The following is a 19,722-nucleotide window of genomic DNA, read 5'->3' as shown; positions in this document are numbered from 1 at the left end:
ATTCTGACTTGAAATTGGAGCCTGATGAAGAAGAGGTCCTGTGGCGCTTTGTACAGCACTGTGTCCTGTTCACCAGAGCCAGTGACTATAGAGGTGACCTATGTATTGCATATGCCCCACTGTTGTGGCTGAGCCTCATTTGCCTTCTGTCCATTCAGCTGCAGTGGCCCCCTTTCTCTTTTGTGGGTAGGATTTGGTCCTTGTGCTGTTAAGGGGCTAATCTGAGTCTGTCCTGAACATTAACTTGGGTTAGACCAAATGCCTGCCATCAGCCCATTTTCTGGGGCTGTGGAATCATGAGATTGCAGTACACTCTCCCTGCATTGTCCCCTGAGAGCTTTTCATTGGTGAGTGGGGTCTTCAGTGAGACAAAATCTCTGCCCCCTATCTATTAGGGTTGCAGTTACCCTGCACTACAGGGTTTTTTCCTTGTGCTGTCCCCTGTGAGGTTTGTGTTGGTGGGTGGTGTTGGCAGTCTGATTAGATGTCTTCCCACAGTCCCCTGCTAGAGCTGCAGTGGGATTGATGTGTGTGGTAATTTTCCCTTCTCCCCAGAGCAGGAGTCACTTCGGAGTGGTGCTGTTCACAGTTGTGTTGTTTGCAGGGTGATATTCATCAGACGCTATGGAGAGACTCCACCCCAGTGGAGCAGGTTGAATAGAGTGAGTCTTCAGTAGAACACAGGGCGTGTGGTGTTAGCAAGGTAAGTGGAAAGTGTTACCGGTTCCTAGCAGGGCTACGTGTAGAATGAGACTTGACAGTCGCTGCTTTGGAGTGACTCCTGCCCAGTTGTGCAGGTATGATGAGGCATATCCATAGGAGGACACTGGGGCAGGGTATGTAGTGTTAGAAAGCTAGGTAAAGAGTGTTCATACTCATTCTTGAAGGTGTCTGGTTGTCTAAGATGTCAGGGGGGAGAAATGTCACCTTCTGGCTCTTATTTTCTTAGATAAGTCTCTTAGTGATCCCTGCCCTTCCAACATCCATTCTGAGATTAGTAAAGATATCTACTTTATGCATACTCCAGGTAGTTTTTAAGCTGCTGCTTCTATGCTGTATATTTTGGAGGGTTGTTTGTTACACTCTGTCTTTAAGGGTGTGGACTCAGTTTCATACTGTCCTCTAGCTCTTCCAGAGTAGAGCCTGCTGATTTGTAAAGCACCCAATTTTAAGCTCTGCTGGTTATAAAAACTCCAACAGTTAAGCCCCACTGGTTTTCAAAGTCAAATATTATGGGGACTTGTCTTTCCAGTGCAGGACCACCATGTCTGGGGTGCCTATTGTGAGGTCTGTTCATCTACCTGCTTTGTGGTTGTGGTATCCCTCCAGTTTGTGGTTAATCTTGTGGGAGTTTGGTTCCTGACTGTTTTCTGTCCTTTCTGCCATTTTTAATGTGGCCTCTGCTCTAGAATTAACTGCATGGGGCCTCTTCTGCCATTCTTCGGGTCATTTTCTGAGTTAGTTGTACTGATGTGGCTATTATGAAGTATATCCATGGGAGCAGGTGCACTTAGGATCCTCCTTCTCTGCTATCTTCCCAGGCTCTCCTTCCAATTGGGGTCTTGTTGGTTTTGCATTAGTTCTGTTAGCCGCGGCAGCTATTGGTCTCTGTTCTGTATATTACTTGGACCATGGGAGTCTTAGCCTGAAACACTGATGTTAAGAGTTCACTGGGAGAGCCAAGAAAATATCTGTTGTGCAGTTCCCCAGGCATCACCAGCAAGTGGGACACTCATGTCTTTTAATCTGTGCAGAATGCCACTTTCCCTTTCATGTCATTATCAAAACTACTTTTAACATAATGTGAAAAGTAAACTTAAGGCTTTTTACTGAAAAAAGAAGAATGATTATTGTTAAGGAGCTCCTACATCATGCCCAGAAAGAAAAAAATCCATAAAGTATAGAAACACAAAGTTACCTGCATATAAAATGGAGTAAAAGAAAAATAGAGCAAATGAAATGTTTCAGAAAATTGTTTTACCACAGTACCTTTTACTCAGTAATCAAAGGCTTACCTGACTGGTCCTTTTCTGTTTGCAAGAAAACACAAGACTGCAACTGTAATATGAATCATCAAGAAAGCTGATCCAATGCCCAGGAAAGTCCATATGTCTGGAATGTCAAACCAATTAAAAAGATAAATATGTAGTGAAAACCATTAGAAATTCCAAATTCAAGGAAATATTTAGTCACAATGTCACCTACTATTCTGAGGGTATATGAAATCTGCAGGAGAAGGGTTAACCTTGATGTGGCATCGATTTCCTTTCCATCCTTGTCCACAACTGAAAATAAGATAAAAACTTAAGTTAAAAAAAAATAAGTGGAAACATAGTTTAGCAGTACTGTCATGGAATAAAATGATGAATGTCAATAAATAATCGTACAAGGGAGTATGGGTAACTTTGATAAGAAACCAAAAATATTAAACCAAAGCAAAAGCAAAATTTTTCTGTTTTCATAATTGTGTAAGATGACTTTCATAAAACTATTTATTACCTTCTTGGGGTAGCTGGGTGGCTCAGTCAGTTAAGCATCTGGCTCTTGATCTCAGTTCAGGTCATGATCTCATGGTTCATGAAATTGAGCCCCATATCAGGCTCTGCACTGACAGCATGGAGCCTACCTGAGCCTCTCTCTCTCAAAATAAATCAATAAATTAAAAATATATATTTATCACCTTCTTGATTTTATTTATAAGATAGGAGCTCAGCTTTCACATTCTCCTTTGTTGTTTTCAAAAGTGTGACTTGATTTTTGCAATCCCTATCAAAATAACACCAGCATTCTTCACGGAGCTAGCATAAACAGCCCTAAAATTTGTATGGAACCAGAAAAGAACCTGAATAGCTAAAGCAATCCCAAAAAAGAAAACCGAAGCTGGAGGCATCACAATCCCAGACTTGAAGATGTATTACAAAGCTGTAATCATCAAGACAGTATGGTACTGGCACAAAAACAGACACTCAGATCAGTGGAACAGAATAGAGATCCAAGAAATAGACCCATAAACGTATGGCCAACTAATCTTTGACAAAGCAGGAAAGAATATCCAATGGAATAAAGACAGTCTCTTCAGCAAATGGTGCTGGGAAAACTGGACAATGATATGCAGAAAAATGAACCTGAACCACTTTCTTACACCATACACAAAAATAAACTCAAAATGGATGAAAGACCTAAACATAGACAAGATGCCATAAAAATTCTAGAGGAGAAATCAGACAAAACCTCTTTGATTCAGCCACAGCAACTTCTTACTCAACATGTCTCCAGAGGCAAGAGAAACCAAAGCAAAAATGACCTGTTGGGACTTCATCAAAATAAAAAGCTTCTGCACAGCGAAGGAAACAATCAGGAAAACTAAAAGGCAAGTGACAGAATGGGAGAAGATATTTGCAAACGACATATCAGATAAAGGGTTAGTATCCAAAATCTATAAAGAACTTATCAAACTCAACTCCCAAAACAAAAATAATCCAGTGAAGAAATGGGCAAAAGAATGAACAGACACTTCCAAAGAAGACATCCAAATGGCAAACAGACACATGAAAAGATGCTCAACATCACTCATCATAGGGAAATACAAAGTAAAACCACAATGAGATACCATTTACTCCAGTGAAAATGGCTAAAATTAACAACTCAGGCAATGACACATGTTGGTGAGGATGCAGAGAAAGAGGATCTCTTTTGCACTGCTGGTGGGAATGCAAACTGGTGCAGCCACTCTGGAAAACAGTATGGAAGGTCCTCAAAAAATTAAAAATAGAACTACCCTACAACCCAGCAATTGAACTACTAGGTATTTAAGTGATACAGGTGTGCTGTTTTGAAGGGGCACATGCACCCCAATGTTTATAGCAGCACTATCAACAACAGCCAAAGTATGGAAAGAGCCCAAATGTCCATCAGCAGATGAATGGATAAAGAAGATGTGGTATATATAAAGAATGGAGTATCACTCGGCAATCAAAAAGAATGAAGTCTTGCCATTTGCAGCTACACGGATGGAACTGGAGGTTATTATGCTAAGTGAAATTAGCCAGAGAAAGACAAATATCATATGACTTCACTAATATGAGGACCTTAAGATACAAAACAGATGAACATAAGGGAAGGGAAGTAAAAATAATATAAGAACAGGGAGGGGGAAAAATATAAAAGACTCTTAAATATGGAGAACAAACACAGGGTTGCTGGAGGGGCTGAGGGAGGGGGATGGGCTAAATGGGTAAGGGGAATTAAGGAATCTAGTCCTGAAATCATTGTTGTACTATATGCTAACTTGGATGTAAATTAAAAACAATAAAAGTTACTTGATTTTTACCAGTGTCCAATCCAGTATTACTTCATTGATCATTTGTCTCAAACCTTAAAGCTAGCACTCTTTTCAGTAGTGAATGGATTTCTGTTTTCCAATACTGATGGGAATATTCAAATTGAAGATTTACATATCAGAGAGAACATTTATCCCCAAAATCGGGATGATCCTCCAAGTACATAGATTTGAAATCAGGTAAATAATCTCATTGGATATACCTATACTACTACTAGGATTTAATTAACTTTGCTTTATTTAGGGATGTCATAATGAAACCTAGAACACTGGGAGTATTTCTTTTATGGGTGGCTTTCTGAATGTTCAGAAATGGGATTAGTTTGTGCATCAAAGGGAAATAAGGTTTATTCTTAAGCAGTAAGTATGTCATTTTTTTTTTTTTCTGGTATAAATGTGTTTGCATGGAAGTGTGAAAACTTACTCATTTTTTTCCCAAAAATATCATAATAGAAATGATTATTTGTATTTATGTTTGGTTGAATTTTCTGCCAAGTTCATGGTACATGCCACAAAACAGGATTAAAAAGTAGCTTTTGAATGTTTTGTGCTTTAAAGCTGTGTGTTACAAGCAATGCTTCTTCAGTACACAGTTATTGTATTTTCTCTCAATCTTTTTGAATTTGAAAATTTGAATGCTTTTTAATGTTTATTTATTTGGAGAGAGAGCAAGCTGGGGAGGGTAAAAGAGAGAGGGAGGCAGAGGATCCTGAGCAGGCTCCTTGCTGTCAGCACAGAGCTCGATATGGGGCTCAAACTCATGAACCATGAGATTATGACCTGGGCCAATACCAAGAGTTGGACACTTAACCAACTGAGCCACCCAGGCGCCCCTAGAATTTGAAGGCTGAATGGCAATTCCTTCACAAAAGCAGTAGCTTCTTTAAATATAGAAAGCTTACTGATTCAAGAAGGTCCATAAGAATGCCCTTTTTCCTTCACAGAACTAGAATAGTACTAAAATATATATGAAACCACAAGAGACCCTGAATGTCCAAAGCAGTCTTAGAAAAGAACAATGCTGCAGGTATCACAATCCCAGATTTCAAGATGTACTACAAAGAAGTAGTAATCAAAACAGTATGGTACTGGCACAAAAATACGTAGATGAATGGAAAAGAATAGAGAGCCCAGAAATAAACCCATGCTTATGTGGTCAAGAAGTCTTTGAAAAAGGAGGCAAGAATATACATGCAGAAAAGAGAGTCTCTTCAATAAATGGTGCTGGGAAAACTGAACAGTTAAAAGCAAAAGAATGAAATTGAACACTTTCTTACACCATACACAAAAATAAACTCAAAATGGATTAAAGACCTAGATGTGAGACCTGAAACCATAAAACTCCTTGAGGAAAACATAAGCAATAATTTCTTTGCACTGACCTTAGCAACATTCTTCTGGATAAATCTCCTCAGGCAAGGGAAACAAAAGCAAAATTAAACTATTGGGACTATACCAAAATTAAAAAGCTTTTGCTCCGCAAAGGAAACCATCAACAAAAGGGCAAGTTACTGAGTGGGAGAAGAAATTTGCAAATGATACATCTGACAAGTGTCTGCTTGAATGTGTCTATTAAGATAAATTCCAGTGGGAAGTACCTTGGAATACCAGTTTAAAAAAATACTGGAGAGACTTCTGGGTAAGATGGCAGTAGGAAAATCCTAAGCTCACTTCATCCCACAGATACATGTAGGTAACAACCATATCAATGTAAATAACCCAGAGAATGACCCAAAGACTGTCAGAACAGACTCTCCACAGCTAAATGTAGAGAAAAGGTCATTTGGAAGAGGGTAGGAAGGGCAGAGATCAGGTTGGAAGCCAAACTGATCCATGAATGTATGTGGGAGGGATGGATGCAGGTGTGGAGAGGGGAGAGGAACACAACAGACACCCAGACAGGGGACCTTCACTAGGAAGAGGAATCCATTTAAAATTTGGCTTTGAAAACTAGATAGGCTTAACTTCATGAGTTTTTTAACGATCACTGGGGCTCGACATCTGAAACTTTAAAAATCATTTTGTTTTGGGGCACCTGGATGGCTCAATTGGTTAAGTGTCTAAGTCTTGATTTTGGCTCAGGTCATGATGTTACAGTTTGTGAGATCAAGTGCCACATAGGGCTCTGCGTGACAGTGCAGAGCCTGCTTGGGATTCCCTTCCTCCCTTCCCCCCACCCCACCTCACTCACACTTTCTCTCCAAAGTAAATAAATTTAAAATAAGTAAATAAATTAGTGGGTTTGGCTTTGGGAGAGCCAGAGGGCTATAGGAAACTCAGTCCCTGCCCTTAAAGGGACAGCATAACAACCTCCCTGAGATACAACATAGAAGCAGCAGTTTGAAAAACACTGGGGTATATGGGAAGGAGATTTGTTTACTAATCTCAGAACATTTGCTGGAGGGACAGGGATCTGTGAGACTACTCCAAAAACAAAAGAACGGGTGGCACCATTTCCTTGTACCATCCCCTGCCTAGATAACAGTGATACCTCCATGAACCAGCACAACTTGAACACTCACGACCTAGTTAGTGGCTCTACCCCCACCCACTCAGCAGTTTTCCAAAGCAGCCACAGGTCCCCTCCCACAGCTGACCAGTGCTAACCTTGCTAATACCACTTACCTTGTCCCTGCATTTTTCTCTGTACCCACCTCCTCCCTCCAAACTGGTGTTGGCAGGATTTTCCAAAGCAATTTCAGGTCTCCTCCTACAGCCAACTTGTACAAACCTTGCTAACACTGATATCCCTCCCTTCCCACTGTGTTCTCCTGTGGACCTGCCCCTTTCAACATGCACTTGACTGGAGTCCATCCAAAGCTGTACCAAAGCGTGCACTGTGCAAGCAGCACAGACAGGTACCAGCACCACTTCAAAGTCCTGCACTGTGGGGAGGGAAAAAGAAAACAAAACATACCAGTTCTGTGGTCACAGCCGTAGGCTGGGGGCAGACATCTGCTCTGGATTCAGGCTCTGCCCACCAATGAAAGCTGCTGTGGGGACAGCACCAGGGTGATACCACAGCTCTGGCAAATGCCCAGTCTGATCCAACTGAAGCCCAAGGAGACCCTAGACTGGCCCTTAAACAGAAGGATCAACTCCTGTCCATAGCAAGAAAAGAGAACCATTGCAGGCAACTGGAATGAAGGTAAATGTGGTTCAGACATATTGGTAGGATGCATATAACATATCAGATACACTTCTGAAGCATCAGGTTCTTATGAATGGGGGACATTGTACTATAAAGCTCTATAGGGGTTCTTTTTAATAATGCCAGTACTTTCAAGAGAAGGAGATATATCTGAATTTTCTAACACATAGAAACAGACTCAAAGTGAGTTAGACAAAATGAGAGAAATATGTCCCATATGAAAGAACTGAACAAAATCTCAGCAAGAGAGCTAAACGAAATGGAGATAATATGCCTCATAAAGAATTCAGAATAATGGCCATAAAGATACTAAACTTGAGGAAAGAGTAGAGAATCTCAGTGCCACCTTCAGCAAAGGGATAGAAAACATAAAAGAACCAATGAGAGATGAATTAATATGTGAAATTAAAAATACACCTGAGAGAATAAATTGTAGACTAGTAGAAGCAAAATAATGGATTAGCGAGCTGGAAGACAGAGTAATAGAAAGCAATGAAGCTGAACAAGAGAAAAAAAGATAGATTAAGGGAACTCAGCAACACCATCACGTGTAATACTATTCACATTATTGAGATCCTAGAAGAAAAAGAGAAAAGGGAGAAGAACATCTATATAAATAAGTAATAGCTGAAAACTTCCCTAATCTGGGGAAGGAAACAGAAAACCAGATCCAGGAGGCACAGAGAACCTGCAACAAAATCAACCCAAGGAGCTTCACATCAAGGTACATAATAAACTGGCAAAAGTAGTGATAAAGAAAATTCTAAAAGCAGCAAGAGAAAAGAAAATAGGTACCTACAAAGGAAACCCCATAAACTATCAGATGACTTTTTAGCAGAAATTTTGCAGGCCAGAAGGGATGTGGCATATTCAAAGTGCTGAAAGGAAAAAAAAAAACAAAAAACAAAACAACAACAAAAAACCAACCCCTAAAACCAAGAATACTTTAACCATCAGGGCTATCACGCAGAGTAGATGAAGAGTTTTCCAGACAAACAAAAGTTAAAGGAGTTCATCAACACTAAACCAGTTTTACAAGATATATTAAATTCGGACTCTTTGAGTTGAAAAGAAAGACCATAAGCAGCAGTTAGAAAAGTAGAAAGCACAAAAGCAATAAAATTAAGTATATTAATAAAAATCCATCAATGGATTCACAAAATGAAAGAATGTAAAGCATGAATGACACCATATACCTAAAATGTGTGGAGGAGATGAGTAAAAAGTTAGTGCTTTTAAAATTTTTTTTTCGACGTTTATTTATTTTTGGGACAGAGAGAGACAGAGCATGAACGGGGGAGGGGCAGAGAGAGAGGGAGACACAGAATCGGAAACAGGCTCCAGGCTCCGAGCCATCAGCCCAGAGCCATCAGCCCAGAGCCATCAGCCCAGAGCCCGACGCGGGGCTCGAACTCACGGACCGCGAGACCGCGAGATCGTGACCTGGCTGAAGTCGGACGCTTAACCGACTGCGCCACCCAGGTGGCCCAAAAGTTAGTGCTTTTACAATGGGTTCAAACCTAAAGTGACCATCACCTGAATACAGTCTGCTATATGCATCAGTGTTATATATAAACCTATTGGTAAACACAAATCAAAAACTGGTTATAGATACATGAGTAAAGATAAAGGAATCCAAACAAACAACCAAAGAAAGCCAGCAAAGCATGAGAGAAGATAGCAAGAGAAGGAACAGAGGAAGAACTATAAAACAACCATAAAACAAGTAACAGAAGGGTAATAAGTACCTATCAATAATTACTTTGAATGTAAATGGACTAAATGCTCCAATCAAAACACACAAGTTTGACAGAATGGATAAAAAAGCAAGACCCATCTATATGCTGCATACAGGATACTCAATTCAGACCTAAAGACGCATGCACATTGAGAGTGAAGGAATGGGAAAGCTTTTGTCATGCAAAATGTGAATGAAAAGAAATCTGGGATAGCAATACTTATATCAGAGAAAATTGACTATAAAATAAAGATTGCAACAAAAGACAAAAAAGGATAGTACGTAAAGGGAAAAATCCAACAAGAAGATATAATGATTGTAAATATTTATGCACCCAACATGAAAGCACCCATATATTTAAAGCAGCTATTAACACAAAGGAAGTAATCAGTAGTACAATAATAATAAGGCACTTTAACACCCCACTTGTATCAATGGACAGATCATCCAGACAGAAAATCAGCAAGGAAATGGTGGCTTTTAATGACACACTGGACTAGATGGATCTAACAAATATACTCAGAACATCCCATCTTAGAAGAAAACACATTCTTTCAAGGGCAGATTTCCAGAATAGATCCCTTGTTAAGCCACGAAACAAGTCTCAACAAATTCAAGAAATTGAAGTCACACCATGTGAAATTTGGACCACAACAATATTAAAGTAGAAATGGACACCAAGAAGAAAATCTGAAAAGAACACAAATACATGGGGTTTAAATAACATACTACTAAACAATTAATGGGTAAACCAAATGGCAAAGAGGAAATAAAAAAAAATACATGGAAACAAATGAAAATGAAACACAGTGGTCCAAAATCTTTGGGGCACAGCAAAAGTTGTTTTCAGAGGAAGGCCTACCTCAAGAAGCAAAAAGAATCTCAAACAACCTAACCTTATTTCTAATAGATCTAGAAAAAGAACAAAGAAAACACAACTAGTAGAAGGAAGGAAATAACAAAGATTAGAACAGAATTTTAAAAAAATAGAATCTAAAAAACAAAAATAATAGAACAGATCAATGAAACCAGCATCTGATTTCTCAAAAAGATCAATAAAATTGATAAACCATTATTAGCCAATCTAATCAAAAAGAGAGAGAGGGAGAACTCAAGCAATATCAGAAATGAAAGAGGAAAATTAACCAATATGACGGAAGCACTAAGGATTATAAGAATATTTGTTATGAAAAATTATTTGCCAACAAATTGGTCTACATAGAAGGAACAGATAAATTCCTAGAAACAAATAACCTCCCCAAAATGAATCAGGATAGTCCAAGACCAGATGGTTTCAAAGGTAAATTCTGTCAAACATTTAAAGTAATGTTAATACCTAGTCTTCTAAAACTATTTCAAAAATAGAAGAGGAAGGAAACCTTTCAAATTAATTCTATAAGGCCAGTATTACCCTGATATCAGATAAAGACACTATAAAGACACAGATCTACAGGTCCACATTTCTGATAAAGATGCAAAAATCCTCAACAAAATACTTCCAAAGTGAATCCAACAATACATTAAAAAAATCATTCACCACAATCAAATGGGATTTATTTTTGGGATGCAAGGATGATTCATTATTCACCAATGTGATACATCACATCAGCAAGAGAATGGTTAAAAACCATATGTGCATCTCAACAGAGGCAGAAAAATCATTTGACCAAGTACAACATTCATGATAAAAGCGCTCAACCATCTACATTTAGAGGGAATATATCTGAACATAACATAATAAAGATCATATGTAAAAACACCCACAGCTAACATTATACTCAGTGGTGAAAACCAGAGCTTTTCTCCTAGGATCAGGAACAAAACACGTCATCAGTTTTATACAACATGGTAGTGGAAGTCCAAGCCCAGCAATCAGATAAGAAAAAGAAATAAAAGGCATTCGTATTGGTAAGGAAGAATTAAAACTTTCACTATTTTCAGATGACATGATAGTATCCACAGAAAGTCCTGAAGATTCCACCAAAAAAAAAAAAAAAAAAAAAAAAACCCTAGAACTGATAATTGAGTTCTGTAAGGTCATTGGATACAAAATCAATAAGCAGTAATCTGTTGCATTTCTACGTGCTAGTAATGAAGTAGCAAAGAGAAATTAAGAATACAATCCCATTTACAATTACACCAAAAATAATAAAATACCTAGAAAGAAGCTTAACTAATGAGGTGAAATATTTGTACTTTGTTTTTGTTGTTGTTTGGTTGTTCATAAGTAACCTCTACACCAAACATGGGGCTTGAACTTACAACCTTGAGATCAAGAGTCACATACTCTACCACCTGAGCCAGTCAGGTGCCACCTGAACTTTGCAAGCTATTAAAACTTTGATGAAAGAAATTGAAGATGATACAAACAAGTGGAATGCTATTCCATGATCATGGATTGGGAGAACATTCTACCCAAAGCAATATACAGATTTAATGCAATCCCTCTGAAAATACCAACATCATTTTTCACACAACTAGGACAAACAATCCTAAAATTTGTGTTGAACCACAAAAGACCCTAAATAGAGTGACCTTGAGAAAGAAGAAACAAACAAAAAAAAACTGGAGGTATCACAATTACAAATTTCAAGATATACTACAAAGGTGTAGTAATCTAAACAGATACATAGATCAGTGTAACAGAATAGAGAGCCCAGAAATAAACCCACAGTTATATGGTGAATTAATCTCTAACAAAGGAGGCAATAATATGTAATGGGAAAAAGAAATCTTTCAACAAATGATGCTAGGAAAACTGGACCACTTTCTTATAGCATACATAAAAATAAAGTCAAAATAGATTAAGGACCTAAATTTTAGACTTGAAACCGTAAGATTCATAAAGAAAACAATGACAGTGGTTTCTTTCACATTGGTCATTGAGTCTTTTCTAGGTAAAGTGCAGGCAAGGGAAACAAAACCAAAAATAAACTACTGGGATTACATTAAAATAGAAAGCTTCTATAAAGCAAAGGAAACCCAATGAAACAAAAAGGCAACCTACTGAATGGAAGATGAAATTTACAAATGATCTATCTGATAAAAGGTTAGTATCCAAAATATTTAAATAACTTCTACAACTCAACACCAAAACCACAATAATCCAGTTTAAAGGTGGGGAGAAGACATTAACAGACATTTCTTCAAAAAAGACATACAGGCAGTCCATGGACACATGAAAAGATACACAGCATCACTAATCATCAGGGAAATGCAAATGAAAACCACAATGAGGTATCACCTCACACTTGTCAGAATGGCTAAAATAAAAAAAAATACAAGAAATAGTTGGCAAGGATGTGGAGAAAAAGGAACTCCTGTGCACTGTTGATGGGAATGCAGATTGGTTCAACCACTATGAAAAACAGTATGGCGTTTCTTCAAAAAATTAAAAATAGAATTACCATAGGATCCAATAATCTTACTACTGATTATTTACCCAAAGAATATGAAAACACTAATTTGAAAAGATATAGGCACCCCTATGTTTACTGTAGCATTATTTACAATAGCCAAATTATGGAAACAACCCAATTGTCCATCCATAGATGAATGGATAAACAAGATACATATGCACACACAGGAACATTACTCAGCCTTAAGAAAGAATGAAATCTTGCCATTTGCAACAACATGTATGTACCTCGAGGGAATAATGCTAACTGAAATAAGACAGAGGAAGAAAAATATCATATGATTGCATTCATGTGGCATTTGAAAAACAAAACAAAGGAATAAAGGAAAAAGACAAAAACAGACTCTTAAATGAGGAGAAGCAACTGGTGGTTGTTTACTAGAGGGAAGTGTGTGGGAAGGATACAGAAATTGGTGAAGGGAATTATTTGTGCCCTTATCATGATAGGCACCGAATAATGTACTCTATTGTACAACTGAAACTAATATAACAGTATACATTCACTGTACTGGGAATAAAAAAAAAGGGAGAAAACACAAACCATATGGGGAAGTACTATGCATCCTCCTTGTGCACCTCCTACCTATCTATATCTCTTTTATATTTAGCTATGCATATGTATTTATAGACTTATATATATAAAACCTGGTGGTGAACAAATGGGAATATTGCATGGCCTCTTTGATGTTTCTTTGAGGAGTTTATACTGAAAAAATTTTGATGTTAATTCTTTTTCAGAAACAGATATAAATGTGATGGATAAAAGGAAAAATAAAAACAGATTCATTTGAAAGCTTACCTATGAAAGTAACAGGAAATAATCTTCCTTTCAGTAAGTACATAAATATATCACTGATTTTTTTTGTTTATTTACTTAATTATTACTAAAGATCAATTTTGTTAAAGTATAGGTCAAAGTCATGTAATCATCTCAGCTAATATGAGAAAAGTAATGGGAAGGAATGTAGTTTAAGGGTCAAAATTAGTTTCAAAATTAGTTTCAAAATATGCTGAATTTTGTCACCTTTGCCAAAGGAATTTTGAATTTAAAAAGTATGAATGAAATTTTGATTTAGGCACTTACACTACAAAATCCTTCAAAGAAGATGATTATATTACTTGTCTGCCATCCTGAAACAAATTATCTTCTATGCATGTTTTCAGCAGGGCTTATCTTCTGTAAATATTGATAGATTTCAATTAATTTTGAAATAGTAAAAATTACTGGAAATTAAAAATTATATCATGAAGTATAATCTAATCAATAAGTGTGAATATAAATGAAGTAAAAATTATAATCTTGACACCCAAGTGATTCTCAAATGATTTTTTTTCTCAATTGATATTTCTCACATTAAAAATAATACATGCTTCAAGTCTTAAATGAAGTTATGCACAAACATGTTAAAACATTAATCATCCCCATATGCACTTTCATCCTCCTTATGTAATATAATATAAACAGCCAGATATGCCTCCTTCCACTTCTTTCACTTTGTCGTAGAACACACACATGCATTGTGTATATATGGGTGTTTGTGTGTGTGTGTGTGTGTGTGTATGTGTCCATTGTAAGAGAAACATCTACATCTCTCTTTAAATAGCTTTTACTTTGAACAATTGATGAACTTTTTTGAAGTCATGTGTCTATATAAACAACCCATATAGACATGTAATTTTCAGAAATTAGCATATTATATATACATTTTTAGTTCCATCTTTCTCTTATTCTTGTCCTTCCCTCTTCACCCCAATATATTGGATGGATGAAAAGGAGGAGAAAGTAGAAAAATAATTGTTGGGCTGCAGAAAGAGGCAGGTAAGAATATTTAACATTTTCATCTATTTTTATCCTAATCCTCTTCCACAGGTTATTCAGTGTTCAAAGTAATTCCAGCTGTCTAAACCCTAGACTGTTTAAAAACATCCTTGAAAGGGGTAGGTAGGTCCTCAACCCTTGCAATGAAGCGGTGAGGCCAGCAGTAATGGGATACAAGAATAGCACACTGAAGTTCCATCCATCCTTTGAGCAACAACAATGAAACTAATATACTCCCCCCAATCCACCCCTTGGGACTATGAGCTGGAGGGGAAAACAGAAAATTATGTCTGCTGTAACTACAATTTGGTGGATTCTTTTCCTCCAAGGTAACCATAAATGTCTATTAAAAATCATTAAGGTGTTTTCAAAGGAAAAGGGTAGTCTTTTTCTCTATTATTTTTCATATGCAGTCTTGGTGGCGAAAGATATCATAATCAACTTCATTTTTGCTTAGCAAATCAGCAGTATCAGAATAAATGAAAATTAAGAAAATTTGTAATACTGAAGAGAGAATGCAAAAATTGTTCCCTTTAGTACTAGCATGTTGGGTGTTTTTAGACTTGTTGGGGGTAAAGGTTCTTGTGAGGAGAAATAGGGTAGGGGAAGTACATGAGGTATTGAACAGAACTTGGTGAGCTGTGGCTTTGTGAATGCCAACCAGAGACTGTGAGTGTGCATTCTAGACACATGTATACGGAGCTGGGTGGCCATTAATGTAGGGTAGGTGTGGAGACTGCTGCAGATTGTCTAATGCCACCAGTGAGGTACCTAAAAGAATGGGGTAATGAGATTCACCTTATTTGCTTGACAATTAAGGACCAGAATTATCATTTCTAGGTAATCTCCTGGCTATTTTAGGACTAAACAAGGATGAATGCAATTGTGGTTTTTACCTCATATAATCCAAAAGGATCCATGAAGACTGTGAACATCATATAATACTTGTGTTAAGATTGAAATGCATCAATCTGAATTAGAATGCTTTTTTTGTTTTAATGTCAAGAAGAATGAAAATAAATGCTGGACATGATACAGTTATTTTGGAGGGCTGTTATTTTCATAGTCATTAGAGCCAATTTAATCAATAAAATTGTTAAGTTTGAGAAAGGGAAGAAAATCAGTTGTTAATTTATTCAGAAAGCACCCATAAGGAAAAAGTATATGAGGAAAGTAATTTGTTTTAATATAGGGCTATTTTGTCATTTATTTCACATACCTGATGAATATATACTGACATTGGGGTATTTCACTTTTATTTTTACAACTATGGAATTTCACAGTACTACCCAATTATAGTCCATGTTGTGGCTGCCTTTCCCAGATTCATTTAACCACCCATGCTGTTTCCTTTCCTTCCACCAAATCATAAGCATTTCTGTGGTTAGATTGGAATTGAACCCTCACTCGACCTCTAGGATTATCTCATTCCCATGGTGTAGTGTTTGGATTTAGGACCCTGTCCATCACCAAATGACATTTCTAATCAACAGGGATTGATTCACTAATATGACAAGATAGGAAGACCCTGAATTCATCTCCTTTATATAACACAGCAAATTACAATTATAGAAGAATTCCTGAAGAAGAATGGAGAGCCAACTGAACAGCTTCCACACAAGGAAAGAGAGAAGAGTAAAAAAAGAAAAGCAAGAGAGATGGAGAAATGCCAACAAAGGGAACACCCACCTTTAACACTGCAAACTGCAGTGGGGAGGGATAATATTGAGGGACACAGGAGAGATTGCTTTGTCCTTAGGCACAGGAAAAAGGAAAAAAAAAGCTGCAACTGGTTTATAAAAGAGCCAACCCTGGAACTCTATCAAATGGAGAAGCTACTAGAACTCTCTGGGTCAAAGGGACTGGAAAATGACATAATTTATGCACCCCCCCACCCCATGTTGAAAGTGCATACTGGAGCAGGGTCAGCACACCCTAACCTGATTGAGCTTCAAACAAGGCCAAGTCCCCTAGGCCACACCAGCTCTGGTTGTGGTGAGGCACAGAAAAAAAAGCCAAAAAAAAAAAAGCCAGGGTTTAAAAGAATAATGAGCCTATAAAAGAGCCAGCCCTAGATCTCAATCAAGTGGAGGAAGCTGCTGAAATTCTCTCCGGGTGGGAGGGGCTGCTGGACACAATCTGTGCTCCCCCTATACCTTGACAGCAGGGACCAGTGGACAACCCAGGCGCCCTAACTGGCCTGGCACCTCCGTGAACCCTGGACCCCTAACTCACACCAGCTCCAGCTATCCCACAAGAAGGCCACAGGGTGGTACACAGTGGGATACCCCTGGTTAGTGCTTACTACTGATCCAGCCTTTAAGCCAAGGTGACACAGGCACAAAGCACCATGGAACGCTCCAGGCCCACACCACTTTACTTCAGACAGCTTGCTAGGGCACCCCTGGTTCAAAGTGCTCTAGAACCTGCTGTGCTGCCAGGGTGCCCCTGTATAAAGCACCCCAAGAACCCCTGGCCCTTGCCTACATTATTTCCCTTTACCCGGCCAGGGGGTTACTTCCTGTTCGTGGAGTACATTGGGGCACTCCCATCCACAGTGGCCTCAACTCCAATCATATGGCTAGGGCACCACCTGTGCTGAGCATTCAAGGACATTCAGCTTTTACCCACTTCAGGTGGCCGGTCAGGGCACCCTCAGAGTGGAGAGCCCCAGGACAAGGCAGCTTGCAATCACTTCAGCTTCAGCTGTTCTGCCAGGACAGACTTTGCACAAAGAGCTCAGAGACCACACTGGCCCATACCCACTTTAGATTTAGCTGTCTTGTCAGAGTGTACCCTACACAGAGTGCCCCAGGACCCCCTGTGTGTACCCTGCCTCAGCTCTAGCCACCCACCTCTCCAGGGAACCCTGTGTGTGGAGACTCCTGGAACATGCTGGTTTACACCCACTTCACAGCTTTACTTATCCTGCCAAGGCTTCCTCTACATGGAGAGCCTAGAGGCACCCAGCTTGCATCCAGTTTAGCTTTAGCTGTCCTGCCAGGGCACCCATGGTTTGGAGAGCCCAGGGACTGCACTGCTCTGTGCCCACTTAAACTTTAGCTGCCATACTAGGGTGCTCACTGGGTGGAGAGCTCCAGGATCCCCAGCCCATGCCAGCCACAGTTCTAGCCAACCAGGAAAAGTGACCAAGAACACACAGTCTACATAGGGGATGACCATACACAAGACCATTCCTTTAAGTTCAGAAGTAGCTATTCTACCTAATCCACAGAGAAACAAAGTATAGGAAAACAGGAATATTCTGCAAAAGAATAAGACAAAGTTTCAGACAACTAAGTGAAATGGAGATAAGCAATGTACCTGATAAAAAAAACTTAATGATTGTAAAAATGCTCACTGGGCTGCAGAGAAGACTGGGAGAAAGACCTTCAATAAAAATTATACACACACACACACACAAACACACACACACACACACGTATATAATAACCAATCAGGGGTGCCTGAGTGGCTCAGTTGGTTAAGCACTTGACTCTTGATTTTGGCTCAGGTCATGATCTCACGGTTTGTGAGAGTGAGCTCCAGGTCAGGCTCTGCACTGACCATGCAGAGTTTGCTTGGGAGTCTCTCTGTCCCTCTCTGCCCACCCCCCACTCTCCCATACACACATGCACCTTCTCTCAAAATAAATAAACATTAAAAAAAAACAATATAGTAGAAGAATATAAAAAAAAATATTCTATGGGGCATATGGGTGGTTCAGTCAATTAAGTGCCCTGACTTCAGTTTGGATATCTCACGGTTCCTTGGCTAGAGCCCTGTGTTGGGCTTTGTGGAGCTGCTTGGGATTCTCTGTCTCCCTCTCTCTCTCTGCCCCTCCCTACTCTCAAAAATAAACATTAAAAAAAATCCTCTAGAGGGAATCAACAGATTAGTGGATGCAGAAGAATGTATCAGTTGTCTGGAAGACAAATAAATGGAAAGCACTCAAGCTGGACAGCAAAGAGAAAATCATTTTAAAACATTAGGAATGGTTAAGGGATCTCTTGGACAACATCAAATGAACAAACATTTGCATTCTAGGGGTCCCAGAACAAGAGAGGAAGAGGCAGAAAACTTATCTGAAGAAATAACTGAGTTGGTCTAACCTGGGGAAAGAAATAGACATCCAAGTTCAAAAAGCACAGAATTCCAAATAGATGAATACAAGGAAATCCATACCACAACACATATTAAAATGTCAAAGGCTAAAGTTAGAGAATTTTAAAGGCAGCAATATAGAAGCAAAAAGTTACATATAAGGGAAACCCAAGTAAGGTTCCCAGCTGATTTTTCAGCGGAAAACCTTCGCAGGAAGAAAGTGACATGATGTATTCAAAGGCCTGAAAGGAAAAACCTACAACAAAGACTACTGGACCCAGAAAGGCTTCATTCAGATACGAAGAAGAAAGAGTTTCCTAAACAAAAAAGTGAAAGAGTTTATCATCCGTAAACAAGCTTCACAAGAAATGTTAAAGGGACTTCTTTAAGTGGAAAATAAATGGTCATAATCAGATATAAGAAAGTTATGAATAAAAAGATGTAAAGTATAATAACATATACATCAAATGTGGAGGAGAGTGTAAAAATAAGAGGTTTTTCAGAATGTTTTTGAGCTTAAATGATCATATATTTAATACTGCTATATTCTTGGGGTGTTATATATGTACCTCATGTTAACCACAAACCCTAAACCTGTAATAGACATACACACAGACCAGAAAGCCACACATAAACACTACAGAAACCCACCAATCACAAAGAAAAGAGAACACATGAATAGAAAGGAACAGAAAACTATAAATATCATTAGAAAACAAAGTGGCAATAAGTACATACTTACCAATAATTACTTTAAATGGCCTAAACGTTCTAACCAAAAAACACGTTGGCAGAATGATTAGAGGAAAAAAAAAAAGACACATCTATATGTTGCTTACAAGAGACTCACCTCAGACCTAAAGACACAAGTGGACTGAAATTGAAGGGATAGAGAAATATTTACCATGCAAGTGGGAGGGAATAAAAGCCAGTATAGCAGTATTTATATCAGGATAAATAGACTTTGAAACAAAGACTGTAACAAGGGACAAAGGCATTACATAATGATAAAGGGATCAATCCAGGAAGAGGATATAACAGTTGTAAATATCTATGCACCCAACAATGGAGCACCTAAACATAAAGCAAATATTAATGGACATAAAGAGAAAAATTTATAGTAATACAATATTAGTAGAGGACTTTAATACTT

The 19,722-nt window shown here is 38.4% G+C and overlaps 1 protein-coding gene and 1 long non-coding RNA gene across 2 annotated transcripts in view; one reads left to right on the top strand and one right to left on the bottom strand.

The window, feature by feature from the left end:
* The window catches only part of MALRD1 (MAM and LDL receptor class A domain containing 1), a 768,730-nt gene that overhangs the window by 36,612 nt on the left and 712,396 nt on the right, over positions 1–19,722 (bottom strand). The window contains exons 38-39 of the mRNA XM_045062650.1: positions 2,206–2,285; positions 2,016–2,112 (exon numbers count right to left, since the gene is read on the bottom strand). Of these exons, the coding sequence (XP_044918585.1) occupies positions 2,016–2,112; positions 2,206–2,285 (177 nt within the window). The remainder of the gene's footprint in view (positions 1–2,015; positions 2,113–2,205; positions 2,286–19,722) is intronic.
* Positions 4,219–17,964, top strand: LOC123386457. Its single transcript, XR_006600332.1, has 4 exons — positions 4,219–4,519; positions 13,385–13,478; positions 14,421–14,465; positions 15,306–17,964. It is a non-coding gene; the product is annotated as an uncharacterized LOC123386457 (long non-coding RNA).

The sequence above is a fragment of the Felis catus genome, chromosome B4 (assembly GCF_018350175.1).
Source record: "Felis catus isolate Fca126 chromosome B4, F.catus_Fca126_mat1.0, whole genome shotgun sequence".
Lineage (NCBI taxonomy): Eukaryota > Metazoa > Chordata > Mammalia > Carnivora > Felidae > Felis > Felis catus.
Note: the sequence above shows the minus strand (reverse complement) of the source record. Positions and strands in the feature narration are given on the sequence as shown.